Source organism: Peromyscus leucopus, chromosome 14 (genome assembly GCF_004664715.2).
Source record: "Peromyscus leucopus breed LL Stock chromosome 14, UCI_PerLeu_2.1, whole genome shotgun sequence".
NCBI classification, from domain to species: domain Eukaryota; kingdom Metazoa; phylum Chordata; class Mammalia; order Rodentia; family Cricetidae; genus Peromyscus; species Peromyscus leucopus.
Window position 1 is genome coordinate 72,528,137 of NC_051075.1, and position 23,248 is coordinate 72,551,384.

A 23,248-nucleotide genomic window follows, 5' to 3' on the forward strand; every position below is an offset into this window, starting at 1 on the left:
TGCTGCCAGGGTCTCCGCTGTGCTAGCTGTAGTAAGCAATTATGAAATGGTAATCCCAGAAACAGTAGCAGCGGTGGCCGCCTCTGCTATAACAGCAACAGCGGCAGCAGCAATGTCAAATTCTCTTCTGGAGCGTGTGGGCATCCACTGGCATGGATACAACTCCAGGAACACGAACTGCCAAGGCCCATTTTCCGGGGTTCTCCCATTGTGCTGTAATTTAAGACCTCCTCCCTCCTTCAATAAATGGCATTCGGCATTAAAATAATAATAATAATAATAATAATAATAATAATAATAATAATAAAGATTTTTTAAAGACTCTTGTCTTCCCAGTTTGTTCTCTCTCTGCTTCCTGCTTGCAGTTCAGGATGGGAGCTCTCAGCTGGCTGCTTTAGTGGCCATGCTCACCACTTCCCTGTGGTAGTGATGGACTCTTACCCCTCTGGAACCACAAGCCCAAATAAACCCTTCCTTCTGGAAGTTGCCTCGGCCACGGTGTACATCACAGTGGCAGAACTCTTGCTGCTCTTTCAGAGGACCCTAGTTTGGTTCCTAGCACCCACTTCGGGTTGCTCACTCTGGCTGTAACGGATCCAGTGATCTGGTCTCTGATTACCACACACACACATGGCATACATATACACTCGTACACACACAACTAAAAATCAAAAATAAATCTTGAAAACAACAACAAAGAAAAACAAAAGTCTAGAACAACAACAACAAAGCCCTACTGCACCTCCTGTATCCTGTGGGGAAGTCATTACCACAACATGCCAGATCCAGGGGCCTAGAGATGTGACTGTCACTGGGTTAGTAGAGATTTTCTACTTAACAGTATCTGCTGCTTTTATAGGAAGAGAGGCTAGAGGAAAGGAGGGAGGGGGAGAAAAGAAGGTAGATGCTGCAAACTCCCAACTGGGTTTCTAGTCTCTGGAATTGGGAGGTCTGTGTGCATTTTTCCTCCAGAAAAGAAAGCCGACCAGACATGTTGGTTAGCTGTGGCCATCCACCCCTACTGTGCCTTGCTGATCCCAGACCTTCTCCCTCTCCCCAGAGTTTGTGTGTGGTCTGGATGCCTCTGACGACTTTCTGAAGGAGCGGGTCATGAACCTCCCAGAGAGTGTCGTGGCAGGAACGCACTACAGCCAGGACCGATTCCTCCGGTCTCTGAGCAACTACCGGGACATCAACACCGATGATGAGACGGTCTTCAACTACTTTGATGAAATTGAAATCCACCCAATACACATTGGTATGAAGTGACCTCCAAGATCCCAGCAAACCCTGATGCCCAAGGGCCTGGGACTGTAGCGCTGAGGGAGGACCCCCGGGTATAAAATGTGACTGACAGCTCAGGAAGCCACAGGATTCCTCCAGGACAGCCATTTTACCTGGGGGTAGGGTGTTGGGATGTTAATATTATACAGAAATAGATGAGTCGGTTACAGGATTGAATATCAAACTGGTCTATTTCTACAAAGAAGTGTGCATTCATTCACTTCTGGCTGATTTGAGCATTCCCACGGGTTCCTTGGGCAGGGTTCTGGCCCTGTTTCATTGCTGAGCACTGGTGCTCAACATAGACTTCTCCTGGCCTTAAAGTTTGGTCAGCTCACCCCAGAACTACCCCTCAGAACTTAGCACCCAGGCAGCACATAGGAAGCAACACGCTTTAGCCTCCCCTTCTTCCTCATGTGTCGCTCCAGATCCTAGAGTTCATGGCAGTCTGGTGCCCCTTGACCTTGTGAACCCCTGAGTTCCCCCCTGGCTTTCTGGATCTTGACATGTCTCCTGGGGTTGAGGAGTGAGAAAGGAAGGGTTTGTTTTGCCTCACGGTTTGAGGAGACAGCCTACCCATCCCGTCTTCCTGTTTTCCACTCTGGGTAGTGATTGGGGTTTGCCTCCATTTACATGTCTCTTTGCACATCAGGCACATTTCACATGTGAAAGCTAAGGACTTGTTACCTCCACATGTGGACATTCGTGCTAAGTTAGGTGAGCCACCTGTAATTCCAGCTGTGGAAGGGAGGTTACCTAAGCAAGAAGGCTAGCTAAACTAGACCTTATCAGTGGGCTACGGGTGAAATCAAGAGACCACGCCTTGATCAGTAAGGTGGAGAGCAATTAAGGAAGACTCCTGAGGTCAACCTCAGGCATCCACCTGCATGTGCACACATGTATCTGTGCACCTACAACATATGGGTTCTGCCACACATGGAACATACACACATACACACATACCATGCACACATACACACATACCATGCATACATATACACATACCATGTACACAGACAAAAATGAAAACAAATTCAGGCTATAGTATAGTCCATTCCCTCATCCATCTGCTCAGATCGATGACAACTTCTAGAACTTAGAAAGGGCATAAGTGTCATTTGCTTGTAATTCCAGCATGCAGGGCAGAGGCCCGGTAACCATCTACATAGTGAATTCCAGTTTATTTAAGGCCGTTAGTGAGACCTTGTTGCAAATTGAAAAAGAACTGTAAGAGCCAAGGCCAAATCCTCCCACCCCTGACTCTGAGACTCCATTGTAATTGCCCCTGAGAAATGAAACTCTGAACCTCACTGCCAACTGGAAAATGAGGCTTTGATGTGATGATTTCTCATACACACATGTAGACTGTCTTTTCTAATGACGACAGACATATCTGGACTCTATGTGTAGATTTCCCCTCTTCTGGCATTTAAAGATGTAGGAAAACTCGAAGATGCCCAGAACAGACTTGCTATCAAACAGCTGATCAAAGAGATTGGGGAGCCTCGGAATTATGGCCTAACAGATGAAGAAAAGGCGGAAGTAGAGAAGAAGGCTGCGGAGGAACGCCTGGCCAAGGAGGCTGCTGAGACAGCAGAGCGTGAACACAAAGAAGCCGTAGAGATGGCAGAGAGGATAGCCCGCTGGGAGGAGTGGGTGAGTGTGAGCATATGGGAGAGTGGGGCTGGGGAGACAAAGACGCTTAGGCAGCAGAGGCTCTAGATGGCTTTATTTTTTGTCATGTGTGCTATTTAAAGAAGGTATCCACGGTGTTTTACATGGTACCAATAAGGAGCCATTGCCATTCGAAATCATAATAAGGGCTGCAAATGACTCAGTGGGTAAGAGCATCCGCTGCTCTTCCAGAGCATCCAGGTTTGAGTTCCAGCACCCACATATCAGCTCATAACTGTCTGTAATCCAGTCCCAGGGGATCTGATGCTCTCTTCTGGCCTCTGTGGGTACTGCATGCATGTAGTGCACATACATGCAGGCAAACACTCATACGCACAAAATTATAAATAAAATGATTACAAGCATTATATGTATTACTACATATGAATGCATAACATTGTGTTGTTAGCAACCTTGTGACTGGCTTTCCATTAGCTATCTATTGGTCTAGCCTAGGCAGGCAGCCTCACTCTACTCATTCCTCAAAACACTAAGTTGAATGATTCTGTTTCCGAACTTAGCACTCAAATCTGTCTCTCCACTTCTGGTCAGGATCAGTTTCTATTTGTTTGGATGCATCTCACTCTGTGGTCCAGGCTGGCCTCAAATTCATGGCAATCCTCCTGCCTCACCCTTCCAATTGCTTGGCATTACAGTTGTGAGCCATCATGTCTGGCTTGAGTCAGTGCTTCTTGCTAGATTTCCAAGGTCAACCCTAGTTGTCTCCAGTCTATTTCCACACATGTAGCATGCTTTCTCTGTACCACCAGCCCCCAAATAAGGACACAGAGGCTTCTTATTAATTATAAAAACTCGGCCTTAGCTTAGGCTTGTTTCTAACTAGCTCTTATAACTTAAATTAACCTATTTCTATTAATCTACGTGCTGTAACATGGCTTATAGTTTTTACCTCTCTTCCTGCATGTCATGCTTCTTAAGTGTCTGGCTGTCAACTCCACATTCTTCTTCCCCAAGACTTCTCTGTCCCCAGAAGTCCCACCTAATCTCTTCCTGCCTAACTATTGGTCATTTAGCTCTTTATTAAACCAATCACAGTGACACATTTTCACACAGTGTAAAGGAATGGTTTGCAACATTTCCCGCTTTTTATCTAAATAAAAAGGAAAGGTTTTCATTCTAACATAATAAACTATAAACAATAGGAACAATTATCAGATAAGAATTACATTTACAATGTCCAGTCCATTTGTATTTGGTGAATTCAGAGAAAATACTCCATTATCTATCCTCTCTTGATGAGTCCAAAATTTTGTACCTAACTTACTTTCTTTTTTTTTTTTTTTTTTTTTTTCGAGACAGGGTTTCTCTGTGTAGCTTTGTGCCTTTCCTGGAACTCACTCTGTAATCCAGGCTGGCCTCAAACTCACAGAGATCCGCCTTCCTCTGCCTCCCGAGTGCTGGGATTAAAGGCGCACGCCCACGCCACCGCCACCGCCGCCACCACCACCACAACCACCACCACCACCACCCAGCTAACTTACTTTCTATCATGACTAAAGGAAACTGTAACCATAGCTATCTAGTCTTCCACCCCATCAAAGACCTGAGAAGGATAAATATTGCCTGAGTAAACAGAAAGTGCAGAGCAAACAACTTCTAAAACTATGAGAAATGACAGGGACATCTGGCTGCCTGGATAGTCACCCCAGGTTTCTTTGTAATGTTTGGGCATCCATCCTCAACCTACAAACCTAGAACGTCTGACAGACTGTAGCTACAGTTTTTTTCTCCGGGTCCCACCAAGCCCTGGCAGTCCCGTAGCCCACTTATAAAATAAACATACAGACGCTTATATTATTTAAACTGTTCGGCCATTAGCTCAGGCCTACCATTGTCTAGCTCTTACTCTTTTTTTTTTTTTTGGTTTTTCGAGACAGGGTTTCTCTGTGTAGCTTTGCGCCTTTTCTGGAACTCGCTTTGGAGACCAGACTGGCCTCGGACTCACAGAGATCCTCCTGCCTCTACCTCCCGAGTGCTGGGATTAAAGGCGTGCGCTACCACCGCCCGGCTAGCTCTTACTCTTATACTCAGCCCATTTTTGTTAATCTATATGTTGCCACATGTTCCATGGCTTTACGTGCTGCCTTTACATGCTGCTCCCTGGACGACAGTCTGGCGTCTCCTCCAGACTTCCATCTCCCAGCCTCTCCTCTCTGTTGGTCCAGCCTATCCTATACTTCCTGCTGCTGGCCAATCAGCGTTTTATTTATTCACAATATACTGGACATCCCACAGCAACAGACTTTTCTGTGAAGCAGGAATTTTGAAGGACTGTCCTACCTTGTCTCTTGGTGGTTTTTTTTTGTTTTGTTTTGTTTTGTTTTTAATGCCAAATGCTGTTTATTGAAGGAGAGAAGAGGTCTTAAATACAGGCTTACAGCACAATGGGAGAACCCTGGAGGGCAGAAGTTCACTACCATGTTTTACAATCTTGCATCTAAGCTGTTAATGCCCATTATGCAGGATACACAGACAAGGAACTTCCCTTCAGTATTCAGGAGGGTGGAACCTGGCAGGGAATTAGCATAGGGAGGATATCAAGGTCAAGGTCAGCAAGCAAGGCAACAGTTACCCAAAACAGGGTCCAGGGCCCTACAGGTCCCCCTTTTACTAAAAGATGAACTTCTGACTTGGGTTGCGTGGGACATCAGCAGGTCACCTTACCCATCATGGAGACACCTGCCCAGGCCACACAGGTGCTCTGTCTTAGGTTCCTACCTTGTCTCTTGACAAAGTTCGGCAGTCACTTTCTTTCGTGTCCTGTTGTCCAGTTTAGACAGCATATTGTCAGCAGTTGAGGCAAGGGCAGTTTCTTGCCCAAAAGACTAGCTTTTTCCACAAAGAAAGCAAACTATATGGAGGCTCTTCAATGCCTATCACCCTTTTTTTGAAGTAGATTGGTGCTGTCAAGAGCAGACATGTCTCACTGTCATGAAAAAGCCTTATGTTATTATAACATTTTTTCTTTTATTATTTTATATGTATGAGTATTTTGCCTGCATGTATGTCTGGATCCCCTGGAACTAGAGTTAAGAGACAGTTAGTTGTGAGTGCCATGTGGGTGGTGGGAATTGAATCTGGGTCCTCTAGAAGAACTGCCAGTGCTCTTACCACTGACCCATCTCTCCTCCTCCCTATTATAACATTTTAAATGCTGTATTCTGTAGGTCTTTGAAGTGTTTGAAGATCACCTATCTATCTAAAATACATCTCTGTATGGCCTTCAAAACATACCTAACATGACTATAAAGTTTCATTGTTATATATGACTACCTATTAACCTGTACTACATTATTATCCTAAATAGCTTCCAAGGACTAAAACTTTATATTACATTTTCAAATGAGCTGTATAGGTATAATACCTTAAGCAAGAATGGGAACATATACACAGTCTAACAAAAATGATCTTAAATTTGTATCAATATACAAAAACACATACCAATGTAAAATATTTGAGACTAATGGTTGTTCAAAAGTAGACTCAACAATCCACCCTTTTATCCCATCATTTCTATACTACATCCCCCATTTTCCCTTCAGAAAGAGATCCTTGAATCTAATCTCCTTTGTTTAGTTTTTTTTTTTTTCTGACATTACCAATAACAAATTGTAACCAACCTCTCAAAACAATGACAAACATCTAAAACCCACCAAATGACCAAAAACCACCCAGCCCACCTCTTGGGAATGTGGGCATCATGTTCTCTAGACTGCTTCTTGTTGTCTTGGGGTGATGGCATCTTTGGGGGGCCCTGAGAAAATTAGGATAATGGTCAAGTCCTGGGAGAGCTAGCTGGGACATTTGTTATCCAGTCTCTGTGTAATGGGAAAGTGTAAGGCTTATCTGCTGTCCTGGCTAGAATAGTCTGTGAGGCTGGACCATCTCAGCCAGCAGCACTGAAGCTGCTCTGCATGCAGAGCTCTGAGGAAACTGCAACAGAGGCACTCTGAGAGGCTGGGTCACCTGGGCCACATGTTTTCATTCGTGTCTGGTTGTAGTTTTTTTGTTGTTGTTTTTTACTCTTTGCTCTTTGAGAGGCCCACCACCCAGCTCCCAAATGAATACACAGAGATTTACCCTTACTTATGAATGCCTTGCCTTAGCTTTGCTTGTTTCTAGCCAGCTTTTCTTAAATTATCCCATCTACCTTTTGCCTCTGGGCTTTTACCTTTCTCTGTTCTATATACCTTTCTTTCCTTCTTACTCTGTGTCTGGGTGGCTGGCCCCTAGCATTCTTCTCTCCTTCTCCTTTTCTTGCTGCCCCTCTTCTCTCTTCTCTTATTTATTCTCTCTGTCTACCAGGCCCACTTATTTTCTTTCCTGCCTAGCTATTGGCCATTGAGTCCTTTATTAGAACAATCAGGCTAGACAGGCAAAGTGACACAGCTTTACAGAGTTAAACAAATGCAACATAAAAGAATGCAACACATCTTTGCATCATTAAACAAATATTCCACAGGATAAAAGAATGTAGCACATCTTTAACTAATATTCCACAACATCTGGTCCTCTTGCTCTGAAAACACACAAACTTTCAAAAGTAACATACATATCTGCATTAATAAAAGTGTGATCTGTCTATTATACACAAGCCAGCCAAAAATGACATTTTTTTGTTTTATGTTTGAGCAGGTAAAATATTCATTGCCTATCTTGTAGTTTTCCTAGATTTATTTTTTTTATATCTGTAGTCAAGATTTTCATGAGGTCTCCCCCAATAAAACCTGAGTCTCTTTAACCTTGAACAAATCCACAGCCTTTCATTTCCTGTGGAATCAAAAGCATAACCTCTTCTCCAATGCAATACATTTTTGGAATTCCATTTTAAAGTTAAGACATTCCTAAAGTATATAGGCTGCTTTAATTCAGCAGTCCCTCTTATAATCCCATGTCTCTCAGCAGCTGTCATTCACTCATCAGCAATCCAAAAATTCAAAGTCAAGACACCCATATAGGATCCAGACTCTCTGTGTATTTTCCATTTTTGTGTGGCTTATCCTTTTTATATTATTTTATTCTCTCTTTAAAGACTTTATCTTATTATTTGTAAACTATTTTTTCTATGACTGTCTATATCCATTTTCTTTACATTTTTAAGCCTACACACATTTTTAAAACACACTGTAACCTGTTTTTTCCTATCTGGGTCTGTGTTTACTGAGCACCTGCAGCATTTTCTGACCATTGAGACAAATCTTAAACAATGTCAGCTGCCATGTGGCTCAGCTTAACGCATGGCACTGGTGCATGGTGTTGGTGGCTGGCTCCAGCCCAGAGGCAGTGGCGGGTAGCAGTGCCTCTATAGCTGAGCACCAACCTGCCTCAGAGACTGCAGGACTAGAAAGCCACATCTGGCTCCTTCTTAAGAACTTTTCTTAGCTTTCTCCAGCCCTATGTTTGGATATTTGAGCCCCTACATTGAATGCCATATGTAGTAGGCTTTCTCTATACACCCAGTTCCCAAATAATGACACAGAGGTTTTTTATTAATTATGAAAGCTCGGCCTTAGCTTAGGCTTGTTTCTAAGTAGCTCTTATAACTGAAATCAATCCATTTCTATTAGTCTATGTGCTGTCACATAACTCATGGTTTTTACATCTCCTCCTGCATGTCCTGCTTTTTCTGCATCTGGCTGGGAACTCTGCCTTTCTTCTTCCCCAAGACCTCTCTGTCCCCAGAAGTCCCATATAACCTCTTCCTACCTAGGTATTAGCCATTCAGCTCTTTATTAAACCAATCACAGTGGCACATTTTCACACAGTGCAAATGAATATTCTGCAACACACACTTCATCCAGAGGATGCTTCCAAAATGCACTGCCAGCATAAGCAGTCTCTGTTGATACTCCTTATGGGCTGCCCAACATCATTGGATAAAAAAAATCAGCACTAGTCACTGTGACCCACAAGGTCCAATATGACCTGGCTGCTTCTAATATTCCCATTTCAAATAATGTAGTCTTCCTACACCTTCCTTATTTGCCTAAAGTCTTTGCTAACGAGACACTCCCTTGCCACCACATGTGAAATACCAACCCTGGCTTCTTTCCCTAGCACATTATAACCCCATACTTTATACTTCTTTCATCTTTACATTTATTATGACTGATGCACTGTAGATTTTACGGACTTATCTCTCCTTGCTTTTTCCTGGCACAGAAAACTTGAGCTGCGTGAGCAGGGGCATGTCTTTGTGGGACTCTGCTGTACTCGTACTGTTTTGCACAGAGTCTGACATGTGTCAGACACTCAATGAATACTGAAGAAGGAAGTAGGAAGGAAGGCAAGCTCTTTGTTCACCAAAGGCAGAATACACCTTTGGTGACCGGGACACCTGTGTGTCACCACGGAGGCAGTGACACAGAGAGGAATTTAATCTGCTTATTGTGTTTTTATGGGTATGGGGGTTTTGCCTGCCAGTGTGTCTGTGCACCACATCATGCAGTGCCTGCAGAAGCCAGAAGAGGATGTTGAGTCCCCTGGAACTAGAGGTAATGACAGCTGTGAGCCATCAAGCTAACATTTTTAAAGGGGGAAATATGTACTGCATAAACCTGGTGCCCTGGGACCTGGGTTCAATCTGAGAACTATCGTTGCTTTGGAGGTGGGGGTTGGGGAGGCCTCCGAGGCAGCACAGGGCTCGAAGGGAAATCTACAGCCTCAGCATGACTGAGACTTTTCTATCTGGGGGGTTAGGGAATGAGACCCTCACGCACTCTCTTGATGGTTTCTTTCTTTATTCTCTCTTCCCCACCGCTTATATACCCCAACAAAATCTTTCAGGCAATACAAGAGTCATAAAGAGGTTACATTTCATTTCTTTTTCTTTCTTTCTTTCTTTTTTTTTAAAGATCTATTTATTTATTTATTTATTTATTTATTTATTTATTTATTTATTTATTATGAACACAGAAGAGGGCGCCAGATCTCATTTCAGATGGTTGTGAGCCACCATGTGGGTGCTGGGAATTGAACTCAGGACCTCTGGAAGAGCAATCGGTGCTCTTAACCTCTGAGCCATCTCTCCAGCCCTACATTTCATTTCTTAAGTGAGTGATTATAGGTAAAGACATGATTAGAAACAGAGTCATCCCAACAACATACATGCCATATATCTAAGTAACTGGTCGTGAGCAAGCAAGGAGCATATTTTCTCAGCAAACTTTTGTTGGGAGGCTGCAAATTGTGGTTATAAAGAAAGAATTATTTGCATGATTATCTACCTTGAGAGGCAATCTTATAGGGAATTTTTAAGAGAATCACAAACCTAAACTGACGACGAGCCCCAGAGAATGAGAAAATTGCATACTTGCAACCTATCTGTGTGTATTAGTTGCTTCAACCTTTTGACCTGCAATCTCCCAGGCAGGAGCAAGGCAATTTAAACTGAATCACCACTATGTCAACATTTTTGAACTAACACCCTGTAGTCAGGAGTCATAAATCCGGGTGCCCCCTCCTATCTCAGAGGCTAGAAGAGTGCTAGCTCAAGTCTCAGGATATGGAGACACTAGGAATGTTGCAGATTCTCTAGTTCAGGCTTGGGTCAGCATTCCTGAGTTACTGTAAATCTTTTAGCATCAGCTCAGCTGGCACTTTCCAATATACCATGATACCATGATGTTCCAAATCTTAAAATGTACTTTCAGCTCTGTGTATAACTCCTGACTATCAAAAAGAAACCTGTAGCCCTTAATTTGGGGCTGCAGAGTCAAATTATTTTCTGGAGCCCTGACTAGTCAGAATTTATTTTCACAAATTGAGGTCAGGAATGGGTACAAGGAATTAATCATTTGCCAGCTAGTAATAATTGGGATGTTTTGTATTTATGACCTAGCCAGACAGCTCAGCTATGTTCTTGTGAACTATAGATTGCTTTTTGGAATTGTTTATCTTAAAAAACATTAGCAAAGCATCTATATGGTCTAACCTGAAGTTGAGACCTTTGACTGCATTTCTCAGCAATAAAATTAAAGGACTTTGAGCCAGCCTGGCTCCTGAACTCAAATGTTTTCCTAAATCATAAATCTGAGTTGTGATCTAAAGCAGCTCCTACTCATAGGCCTTAACTATGAAACATATCCTTGTATTTAATTTTTATTCATCAAAAACTCTGTATCAATTAGACAATATAGCTTAAGGGGGAATCATCTTCCTGACAGTCCACAGATATAAATGCCCAGTAGATTGGGATGTATTCATGAGGTAAACACACTACAATACAGGCAGTGGGGTCTCTCCATAGCCATGCCAGATACGAGGGAATGATTATAGCAGTAAACATGTAAAAGCACAACAGAAGCAGAAGACACTCTGGAGTTTGTAGCCTCATGGCCTTGCTTAAAGAGGTTTTACCCATCAGAGAGTTCTTCTGGTGGGCTGATATAGCACAAATCCTAATTGGTCTTAATAATAAAAACTCAGAGTCAGATATCAGGGTGAAAGCTGAAAGATCAGAGAAGCAGAGCAGCCAGCCACTAGAAAGACTTTTTACCTCTAGGAATCCTTAGACTGAAAGGACTAAGTTCTTGTCTCCACCCTGCCTTATCACTTCCTCTCTCTGCCCAGCCATATCACTTCCTGTTTCCTCCTCCTCCCAAGTGCTGGGATTAAAGGTGCATGCCACCACTGCCTAGCCTCTAGTGGCTAGCTCTGCACTCTAATCTTCCGGCAGATTTATTTGTTAAAGCGAATAAATATCACCACAGGCTGACATCTAGAACTTCAATTGCGACCTGTTCTTCCTGTTACATGGCTACCAGCAGAGAATCCATGAGAAATAGCTCCTAGGGTAAAGAGAGAGACAGGATGAGAGGGGTGGGGATGGAACTGCCTTACATGTCATTACCAGCCAGCAAATTATATAGAGTTGGGGGGAAGAAGTATTCTGTCCCTTTAGAGCTCAATTATGCCCATCTGGTTAGATGACCAGCCACATTCCTGAGACTCATGGGGTCTGTGCCTCTCTCGTGGTCACCCCTTGTGTTCTGCAATCATTCTATGGGTGTTTTGGCTCAAACTTCTTGAAACACTGAGTCTAGTTAGTGGCTGCTGATGTCAACCTTGTGCACCTACAGAACCATCAGGGTTGGGGGCAGGAGATGGCTAACTCAGAACAAGCACATTATTAATAGTATGTACATTCTTGTGGTGATTTGCCTGCCTAGCCACCAGCTGATGAACTGTTTGGTGAGAATTAGGAGTTGTGTCCTTGTTGGAGCGGGTGTGTCCTTGAGGGTAGACTTTGAGGTTTCAGAAGCTCATGCCAGACCTAGTTTCTCTCTCTTTCTCTGCCTGCTGCCTGTGGATCAGGATGTAGAGCTCTCTGCTACTGCTCCAGTGCTGTGCCTGTCTGCTTTCCACCATGATGATAATGGACTAACCCTCTGGAACTGTAAGCCAGCCCCTGTTATGGAATTTGTGACCCCTGGGAAAAGATATAACTAAAAGATTTATTGGTTGGCTATCATCCTGCTATCAATTTAGTGATTGCTAGCAGGATGAATAATCTTTGAACCAAATTTGAAATTGCCATGCAGGAGAAATATGGGGAAGAACTTTTAAAGCGGAAAAACCACACAAAGACCTTTGACTAGGCACTGAGTCAGGGTTCTGGTGAACTTATCTTCCAGTGACTGGAGTCAGAAACAAACTGCTGATGGGTACCAAGATGGATGCCTAGCATCAAATGGAGCTTCTTTAGTCATAACACCCTCAATTAAATGCTTTCTTTTATAAATTTTGCCTTGGTCATGGTGTCTCTTTATAGCAATAGAACAGTAACAGCTATTAATAACACATGTGAAAATCCCTTCCTACAATGTAGAATGCAATGTCTCTGTAACACTGGGTATGAAAGTAGCCTGGTTCCTTTATTACCCTGCCTGTCCTTTGAAACTTTGAAGGACTGATTAATCTCCACAGCCTAAAGTTATTGGAGAAATTATTTTGGCCACTCCACGTAGTTAAAAGGATATTTATTTAATGGCGTAACTCACAAATTAAGTAATGGGTAGGTCGCAGGGTCTGGGGAAGGTGTAATGCAGTCCAGTGGTGTTCTCCGGAGCTCTGCACAGTCAAACTGCACCGGTCAGCTTCCGGGCACCGAGAGAGCGCCCAGCCCGAGCGCTGGCCCATCCAGCTCTCGGGTCCCCCGGCGCCTCCCCTTGCCCCGCCTCGTAGGCGTGACAGTTGCCAGAGTCTCAATGGGGGTTGGAACTTCCAGATCCAAGCTGGAATGGCTACCCACTACATCTCCCCCTTTTTGTCTAAATAAGAAGGTTCTAAACTAATACAAGACTATATACAAAGGAATGGTTATCAAATATTGTCCAGAAATAATGAGAGATAATGACCTAGATAAGATGTAACTACAACCAATGCAAACAATATCAAGCAAGAAACACATACTAAAATCCAGAGAAGTATAGAGCATAGGTAAACAGCATGTTATAAAGATCATTCAAAGGTGTCCTATCCTAAAGAACCTGAATCTAATACTTAATATGTTCTATCTAAGATATTATATATACCAAGTTGTAACTATAACTGCTAGTCTTCAATCCCATCAAAGACCTGAGAAGGAACATAATGGTACCTGAGAAATGGTAGATGGATGCAAGCAACTTTCGGGAATCTTGCAAGAGTAGACCAAGACAGCTGGCAGCCTGGACAGTCACCTAATGCTTCTCAGCATTGTTGGTGCATTCAAATTGGCTACAGGCCTAGAGTATCTGACAGACCATTTTCAGAAGCAGGATTTCTGAAAGACCATCTTACCCTGTCTTGGCAGAGTACAGTGGTCGCTTTCCTTGTGTCCCGCTTGTCCAGAAAGGAGAGCATTGCATTTGTACTGTCAGCCATCAAGGCAAGGGCAGTTCTTTGCCCAGTAGGCCATTTTGTGCCAAAAAGACAAACTTCCAAATGGAAATGTCTTAGAAGCCCAACATTCTCTCGGGATCAAATTGGTGCAGCCAAGAGCAATTGTGTCTCACGTCAACAGAATTCTAAGTTATTTAAATGCCATATTCTCCAGGTCTATGAAGTGTTTGAAGATTACCTATCTATCTGAAATATATCTATGTATACCTAGAAGACTTAACTAACATGGCTACAGATATGATTATCATAGATGATTAATTATTAATCTATTTTTTAATTATCCATTACAATTTTAAATGAGTTATATAAACATAATACCTCAAACAAGAATAGAAATATATATATATATATATATATATATATATATATATACAGTATAACAAAATTAACTCCAAGTTTGTATCAATGAACTAAAATTTATACCAATGTAAAACATTTTAAAGTTAAAACCTTCCTTTTTAAAAAAAGAAGAAAGGGGAAGTGCTGTGGATATCACTCTATATAAATAAAACACTGATGGCCAATGACCAGGCAGGAAGTATAGGCGGGACAAAGAGAGAGGAGAATTGGGGAAACAGGAAGAAGGAGGAGAGAGACTGCAGCCACCGCCTGGACAAGCAGCATGTAGAGACTCTGGTAAGCCACCAGCCACGTGGCAAGGTATAGATTTATAGACTAGACAGGGTTGAAGTTTTCATACCTATTTTTAAACTATCTCTTTGCAAGGCTGAATTAGTTACTTTTCTGTTGCTGTGATGAAACACCATGACCAAAACTTGTAGAAGGAAGGGTTTAGCCAGGGGTGGGGTGAGGGTGGGGTGCACGCCTTTAATCCCAGCACTCAGGAGGCAGAGGCAGGTGAATCTCTGTGAGTTCAAGGCCAGCCTGAGCTACAGAGTAAGTTCCAGGACAGGCTCCAAAGCTACACAGAGAAACCCTGTCTCGAAGAAGAAGAAGAGAAGAGGAAGGAGGAAGGAGGAAGGAGAAGAGGAAGGAAGAAGAGGAGGAAGGAGAAGAAGAAGAAAAGAAGAAGGAGAAAAGGTTTATTTAAGCTTATGGTTCCAGAGGCTACTGTTCTTGGTTGGGGTTCTATTGCTGTGATAAAACACCCTGACTTTGGGAGCAAAGGGTTTATTTCAGGCTTACAGTTCCACATTACAGTCCATCATCAAAGGAACTCAAGACAGGCACCTGGAGGCAGGAACTGATGCAGAGGTCATGGAGGAGTACTGCTCACTGGCTTACTCCTATGGCTTGCTCAGCCTGCTTTCTTATAGCACCCAGGACTACCTGCCTGAGGTGGAACTACCCACAGTGTGCTGGGCCCTCCCCACATCAATCATCAATCAAGAAAATGTACCAGAGTTCAATCTGCTAGGAGCATTCTCTCAATTGAGGTTCTCTGTTCCAAAATGACTTTAGTTCATGTCAAGATGGCATAAAATCAGCCAGCATAGTTAGGGTCCATAATGGTGGAGAAGGCATGCTATCTATCATGTGGCTGACCTAGCAGCAGGAGCTGGAAGCTGGGAGCTGAGGGCTCACGTTCCAAACCACAAGCAGGAAGCTGAGAGAGCAAACTCAAAGTGAAGTAAGTCTTTACTTCCTCCAATAAGGCCCTACCTCCCAAACCTCCCTAACCTCACCATCAGCTGGGACCCAAGTAGCAAAGACCCAAGAGGATGGGGAACAGCTCATGCAAACCACCGAAAAGGGTAAGCTGGTTCACACATCCTCTTGGGTGTTTGATACTTGGGTCCCTGCTGATGACCAATCTGACCTTATCCGTTTCTCTGACAGGGACTGACAGATCTGCCTGTGCTCGTTAGGAATTGAAGGATTTTCTTTTCCTCACGTTGCTCATTTTCTCTGCGCCTTTTTCGTATTTTCTAAGAACTCCTCATAGAGAATTGCAGGCTTCCTGCAGCGGAGAAATGGGACCCTGAGGCTCTTTTACAGGACGCGGTGTACTGTGTGCTGTGTCCTAGCACCATCCCTGGGGGGTTTCCTTCAAAGGCAAAGTGACTGGCATCATGGGAACAGAGCCCTTTATATATTCTTGGCTTCTTTGTCTCCCACGTGGGCCGATTTACATTCTGACTGGGTGCTGTAGTATCTTAGTGAAGCTGGACAAAAAAGGGCGGACATGGGAGGGGAAGGAACTAGGGTTGCCAGAGATGTAATAAAGCTGCACGCACACTCAAGGACACAGACCAGACCGGGGCTGTTTCCTGTTTTTCTTCTCCTTGGCTCTTGGAGGCTTCCTTCCACAAAAGTTGTGTGACAGAAACTGGAAATAGCTTCTATTGGTCTCTCAAATTTTGCTGCTAAGAGTTCAAATCCTGCTTCATTCTCTACAGGTACGTGTTCCCACTTGGGTTCCTTAGTTCTCACCTTTCCTATCGGTAAAATGAAGGCAGAGGCAGAGCCTACCTCTTAGAGCTTCTGTGGGTGATGAAAGAATTAGTTTATATAGCACACACAGACAGAGCAGGAAGAGGAGGAGGAGGAGGAAGAGGAACACCAGTGGCCGCCAACCAATCAACTCACAAGGTGGAAGGAAGCACCAAACCTGTCTCAATAAGATCCCTAAATTCAAATGGCCTCACCTCACCCAAAAAACGATGCAGATTTATGGGAGGATGTATTAAGGCTACTTCACGTAGTTAAAAAGGAGGTTTATTTTGGGGGCAATTTACAGCTAGTAAAGGGGTTGGTTACAGGATCCAGGAGAGGTGAGATGCAGTCCAGCTGGGTTCTCTGGAGAACTCCGCTTGGTCTACCATCCAGCCTCCAGGAACACCAGGAACCAAGAGAGCCAGCACACCCGGATCTCAGGTCTTAAGGGCTCCTGTCTCTGCCCTGCCTCAGGGGCCGGTCATAGGTAGGCGTGACAGTTACAGGAAGCCTCGCTGGGGGCAGTACTTCCAAGTCAAAGCGGGAACAGCTACCCACTACAGGAACTAAGTGGCTGGGGTGAAAAAACAAAATCCAGTTATCTGCTGTCTCCAAGAAACTCACTTAGCTAGCAAATGCACCCCAAATCTAAGCGGGGCTGGTGGAGTGGCTGAGTGAGTCAAAGGCACTTTCCGACAGGCCTGGTGATTGGAACTTGATCCTGAGACCCACATGGTAGCAGAGGGTGACTCACACAGGTAGCCATCTGGCCTCCACAAATGCACCATGGCCCCATGTAGGTGTGCATGCCCCCCCCCCCACGATGAATTAATATAATGGAAAAGATTTTAAAAACAAAACAAAGCAGAGTCAAAAGGTGGAAATCACTCTAGCAAGCCAACAACAACAAGTTGACACAATGATTCAGTTTTGCTGTTGTTCTGTTTTCTCAGCATTTTCTTTTTTTGAGACAGAGTTTCTCTGTGTAGCCTTGGCTGTCCTGGAACTAGCTCTGTAGACCAGGCTAGCCTTGAACTCAGAGATCCGCCTGGCTCTGCCTCCCCAGTGCTGGGATTAAAGGCATGCACCACCACCCAGCTAACACAGTGATTCTTTTATCTCTCTCTCTCTCTCTTTTTTTTTTTTCGAGACAGGGTTTCTCTGTGTAGTTTTGCACCTTTCCTGGAACTCACTCTGTAGCCCAGGCTGGCCTCGAACTCACAGAGATCCGCCTGGCTCTGCCTCCCGAGTGCTGGGATTAAAGGCATGCGCCACCACCGCCGGGCTCTTATATCTCATAAAGCAGACTTTAGACTAAAACTAGTCAGAGGAGATGAAAGGGAACACTATATATAACAGCAGGAACAATTCATCAAGAAGATGTAACAGTCGTAAATCTTTATAAAAATAAACATGAGCCAGGCGGTGGTGGCGCACCCCTTTAATCTCAGCACCTGGGAGGCAGAGGCAGGTGCATCTTTGTGAGTTCAAGGCCAGCCTGGGCTACCAAGTGAGTTCCAGGAAAGGCGCAAAGCTACACAGAGAAACGCTGTCTCAAAAAAAAAAACACACACACACACAAACAAAAAAAAACAAAAAAAAAAACAACCCAAAAAGTCACACAGGTCCTGACACAATAGTAGTGAGGGACTTCAATACCCCAGTCTCATGTTTAGAGAAGTCTTCCAAACAAAAACTCACCAAGAAAACACTGCTAAACTCTATCTCCGCTCAACCAGATTTAACATGTATTTACATAATATTCCATCCAACAGATAGGGAGTACACATTGTCCTCAGCAGCACATCGAACTTTCTCTAAAATTGCCTGCCACACAGCAGGCCTTAACAAATACAAATTTGTTAAGAATGTTCAAAGAATTCCTTGTATCAGAACCACAATGGAGTTCTGATTAGAAAACATAAGGAAGAGAAACCTCAGAAACCACAGACATATGTGGAGACCGCACAACACAATTCTTAATGAACAGCAGGTCATTGAGGAAATCAGGGAAGGAATTAAGAAATGCCTTGGGTCTAAAGAAAAAGTGCAACCTACTTGACCCTCTGGAAGGTCTGGAGCTAGAGGTGCTCATATAAGACAAAAACAAAAGCCCCCCAAACAGACAAGCAAAATGCCAAAACACTGTATAGCCAGGCATGATGGCACACACCTTTAATCCCAGCACTCAGAAGAGCAGATTTCTATAAATTCAAGGCCATCCTGGTTTACACAGTGAGTTCCAGGACAGCTGGGGTTGCACAGTAAGACCATATGTCAATAAACAAACAGACAAAGGCCACAGGTAAATAGCCTAATGACGGACCTCAGCGCGCTATAGAAACAAGGAGCCAAACCAACGGCTGCAGATGGCAAGAAATAAAGATCGGGGTCGAAATGGATGAAATAGTGAAAGAACAGCATCAACATATGGGACTACAAAGCTGGTCCTTTGGAAAGATCAAGATTGACGAACCCTTCAACAAAGAGAAAGGGATAATGAACCAAATTAATAACATTAGAGATAAAAAAAAAAAAAAAAGGAGCTGTAGCCACAGACTTCAGTACAATCTGGACACATGTGAGGCACTATTTTGAAAATATGTATTCTGAACATCTGGAAACCCTAGAATAAATGGATAAATTTCTAAACTCATATGACTTACCAAAATTGGCCTACCAAAATTAAATCCAGAAGCTATAAATAAACAATCCGACCACTAGTGGTATTGAAGCAGTAACTAAAAATCTCCCACAGAAAGAGGTCAGGACCACATGGATTCACTGCTGAAGCCTACTGAACCTTTGAGCGCAAGAGTGTGTGTGTGTGTGTGTGTGTGTGTGTGTTGTGTGTCTGCATGTGTGTGTGTCTGTGTGTGTATCTGTATGTGTGTGTGTGTGCCACCCCGCCGCTAAAAAAAAAGAATCATCGGGCGTGGTGGCGCACGCCTCCCCCCAGCCCAGTCTCTGTGTCGGGCGTGTCGTGTGCAGTGTGTTCGAGTTTTTTTTTTTTTTTTTTTTTTTTTTTTTTGTGTGTGTGGTGTGTTGTTTTGTGTTGACTGTGTGTGTGTGTCTGGGTCCTCTGGGAAAGTAGTTAGTGCTCTTAAGCACTGAGACATCTCTCCAGCCAGCCCCTATGCCTGACTTTTTATGTCAAATGTGGGTGATTTGAACTGTCTTCTTGCTTGTGCACCAAGCACTCTTACCTACAGAGCCATCTTGCCAGCAACCTACTCTACTCGTCAGGAAGACTCCAATACTGCTCAAATTGATCTCAAACACCGAGTGGGAATTCACTCTGTCAATGGCCTTGGGGTAGCTGGCTTGATAGAGGCATGGTTTCTCTGGGAATGTGACTACTTAAAACTGAGGAGAGAGCTTGTGCTCTCTCTCTCTCTCTCTCTGGTGGTGGTTGGAGGTGGAACTGCTGGTTCCATTCACTCCAGGCAGAGATGGGGGACCATGGTGGCTGTTTACTTTGTGCTGTATCCTTGAGTGCATTTTCTCCCCATTTTATAGCTTAATAAATCCTTGATACCCCTCTTAACAGATTCTCATGGCTTCACTTACAAGAAACAGAAAAATGTTTCTTAGCCACCTTTTGAGATATAACCCAAGAGCTAGTGAAATGTTGACTATGGCTATTGCTACTATGACTCACTGTGTGTGACTCCTCTTTGAGGAACCTGTAGGATACTTGGGTATGCCTTATTCCCCCAGATTCCCTTGAGAATCACACACCCACACTTGGGCTTGCCCTTCTTTCCGAACTCTCTGGTTCTCAGTAACTCTCTTGTTTGACCTCTCTTGTTATCTTTGATAAAACCTCCCCAACAACTGGCTAGGCCTGAAATTCTTTTCTGTGTCAAAGCCACAATTCCTGGTTTGGCCTTACTCAAGGTCCCTAAAAGATTAGGGACTGGGGCGGGAGAGGTGGCTGAGCAGTTACGATCACTTGCTATACGGGGTGGAGAGATGGCTCTGGCTGTTCTTCTAGAGGCCCTGGGTTCATTTCCCAGCACCCACATGGCAGCTCACAACTGTCTGTAACTTCAGTTCCAGGGGATTGGACACCTTTACACCAATGCACATAAAATAAAGATAAAAAAAATTACTTGCTGCTCTTCCAGCAACCTCAGGTTTGGGTCCTAGGATCTAGACAGGAAGCTGGTAACCACCCATAACTCCAGCTCCAGGAGATACAGTGCCCTCTTCTGGTCTCTTTGGGTATGTGCACTCACATGGCATATACTCACACAGACATACACATATACATTACTAAAATAAAAATATAACTCTTCTATTAAGGGAACTCCTCCTGCTCCTGAGGATGGCAGTGTGAAAGCTGTGTCTCTGTCTCCTCACTGCTACTACCCCAGACCCTGTATCAAAACACTGGGCACAGCGGCATGTTTGTGTAATCCCAACATTGGGGAGGCAGAGGCGAGAGGGTCTCTGGGCCTTGGTAGTCAGCCAGTCCATCCTAATCGATGAACCCTAGGTCAATGAGATCCTGTCCCCATTTCAAAGTAGGTAGACAGCATTCCTGATGATGACATCTGAGACTATCCTCTGACCAACACATCCACCCTCCACCTCCCCTCCCCACAATTACATACACACGAACATGTGCACATGAGTGGCAGGGGGATGAGGGAGAAGGGTTGGAGAAGAGGATGAACAAAAACAAATATGTTTCAAAATGTCCCAATAAAGGGTTGGAGAGATGGCTCAGTGGTTAAGAGCACTGACTGCTCTTACAGAAGACTGTGGTTCAATTCCCAGCACCCACATGGTGGCTCACAACTGTCTGTAATTCCAAGATCTGACACCCTCACACAGACACACTTACAGGCAAAACACCAAAGCACATAAAAATTAAATAAATTATTTCGAATGCTCTCATGCTCTTGCTTTTCGGACTCTGCATCTCCCCGTGCCCATGTGCTCTATGTCCCCAGAGTAAACGGCTAGAGGAAGTAAAAAGAGAAGAGAGGGAGCTGCTGGAGGCTCAGTCCATCCCCCTGAGAAACTACCTGATGACCTACGTGATGCCCACGCTGATGCAGGGGCTCAATGAGTGTTGCAAGGTGAGACCTGAAGACCCCGTGGACTTCCTGGTAAGATTTCTTTACAGCATTTTTTTTTTAAAGTTGTATCTGTTTTAGGCATATGGTTGTTTTGTCTGCATGTGTCTGTGTACATGACATGTGTGCAGTGCCAAGGCTAGAAGAGGGCACTGGACTCCCTGGAACTGGAGTTTTAGGAGGGGTTATGAGCACCTTTGTGGGTGCTGGGAATCAAACCCAGGTCCTCTGCAAGAGCAGCAAGTGCTCTTAACTGCTGAGACATCTCTCGAGCCTTGAGATTTAATTTTTTAAAATATCAAATTGAAGTATGGCGGAATTCAACAGAAAACTTGCTGAGTTTGAGAAAATGCACATCTCATTTCTTAGGAAAGAGTTTCTAATGCGTTCATGGATTATAGTTAAGATTTCTTCTTTTTCCTCCTTCGAGTATTCTTTTGTAAAAAAAAAAAATCTATATTTAAATATATTCTCTGAGAACTCTGCATACCTGTACAATGTATTCTGATCCTACTTTCTCCTCTTAGCCTCCAGCTCTTCCCAGATCCCACATTCTCCCACACTCCCTTCCAGCTCCATGTCATGTTTGTTTGTTTCTTTTGATAACCCACTGAGTCCGGTTAGTGCTTCCCTAGGGACATGGGCAAACCACCGCGGACTGTCCCTAAGGAAAACTGACTCCCCTCCTTTAGCAGTGACCAACTGTCAGTAGCGTTTCAATTGGGATCACGTGCCGTTCACGTGCCGTTCTTCTGGCCATGCTCTTTTGCCTAATGTTGTAGGAGTTCTTTAATCGTTTATTTGGAAGGAAAGAATGTATGCACTCTGAAACTCTTAAACACTGCTAGCACAAATTCATGGCAATAAATGCTTTGTAAATTGCTAACCTTTGGCTGGGGAGATGGCTTATTGGGTAGAGTACTTGCTACTCAAAGTGTGAGGACTTGAGTTCAAAAGCCCAGAAACTATACAAAGCTGGGTGCTACGGCCTGTCTTTTTAATCCCAATACTCCTATGGTGAGATGGGAGGCAGGGGCAGGAGAGTCCCCAGAAACTCACAGCCCAGATAAGTCGATGCACACAGTAGCCAACAACAGGGGGTCCGTCTGGGGCGAAGGTGTTGAAGGTGGGAACTGACGCCCGAGGTTGGCTTCCGATCGCTACACGCACACCCGTATTTGGCGTGCACACACACGCCCCCCCCCAAGACTTCAAACATGAAAAATCAATTGTTTTCTCTCTATTGTAGGCAGAGTATCTCTTCAGGAACAATCCTGAAATGCAGTAAAGATTCCTCAATGGTGGGTCGTGGAGCTTCACAGAGAGCGCTCAAGTTAAACTTGCGATTTGAAAAACGGCTTTTGAAAATGCTTTTCTAGGGTTTTTTTGGGGGTGGGTGGGTGGGTGGGTGGGTGAGGGGGAATCTTAATAAAGTAGAATCATTAAAAAGCTATATTGCAATGAGCGATCGCTGCTTTATTGAAACAATATTTGAAAATTAAAGGCCAGGCGGTGGTGGCACACGCCTTTAATCCCATCACTCGGGAAGCAGAGCCAGGCGGATCTCTGTGAATTTGAGGCCAGCCTGGGCTACAGAGTGAGTTCCAGGAAAGGCACCAAAGCTACACAGAGAAATCCTGTCTCAAAAAACAAACAAACAAAAAAAAAAAAAAGAAAGAAAGAAAGAAAGAAAGAAAGAAAGAAAGAAAGAAAGAAAAAGAAAAAAAATTAAACAGGTAAGACATAAATGTATAGTCCAGGGATTAATGGGTTTTTGTTTGTTTTTGTTTTTTCAGATAGGGTTTCTCTGTGTAGTTTTGGAGCCTGTCCTGTAACTTACTCTGTAGCCCAGGCTGGCCTCAAATTCACAGCGACCCGCCTGGCTCTGCCTCCCAAGTGCT

General features: G+C 43.9%; 1 protein-coding gene across 1 annotated transcript in view; it reads left to right on the forward strand.

Annotated features, from left to right (window-relative positions):
- Ak7 (adenylate kinase 7) overlaps positions 1 to 22,734 on the forward strand; it is an 82,758-nt gene extending 60,024 nt beyond the window's left edge. Inside the window, exons 15-18 of the mRNA XM_028882080.2 lie at positions 1,061 to 1,258; positions 2,720 to 2,940; positions 21,222 to 21,380; positions 22,597 to 22,734. Of these exons, the coding sequence (XP_028737913.1) occupies positions 1,061 to 1,258; positions 2,720 to 2,940; positions 21,222 to 21,380; positions 22,597 to 22,635 (617 nt within the window). The 3' untranslated portion in view covers positions 22,636 to 22,734. The remainder of the gene's footprint in view (positions 1 to 1,060; positions 1,259 to 2,719; positions 2,941 to 21,221; positions 21,381 to 22,596) is intronic.
- The last annotated feature ends 514 nt before the right edge of the window (positions 22,735 to 23,248 follow it).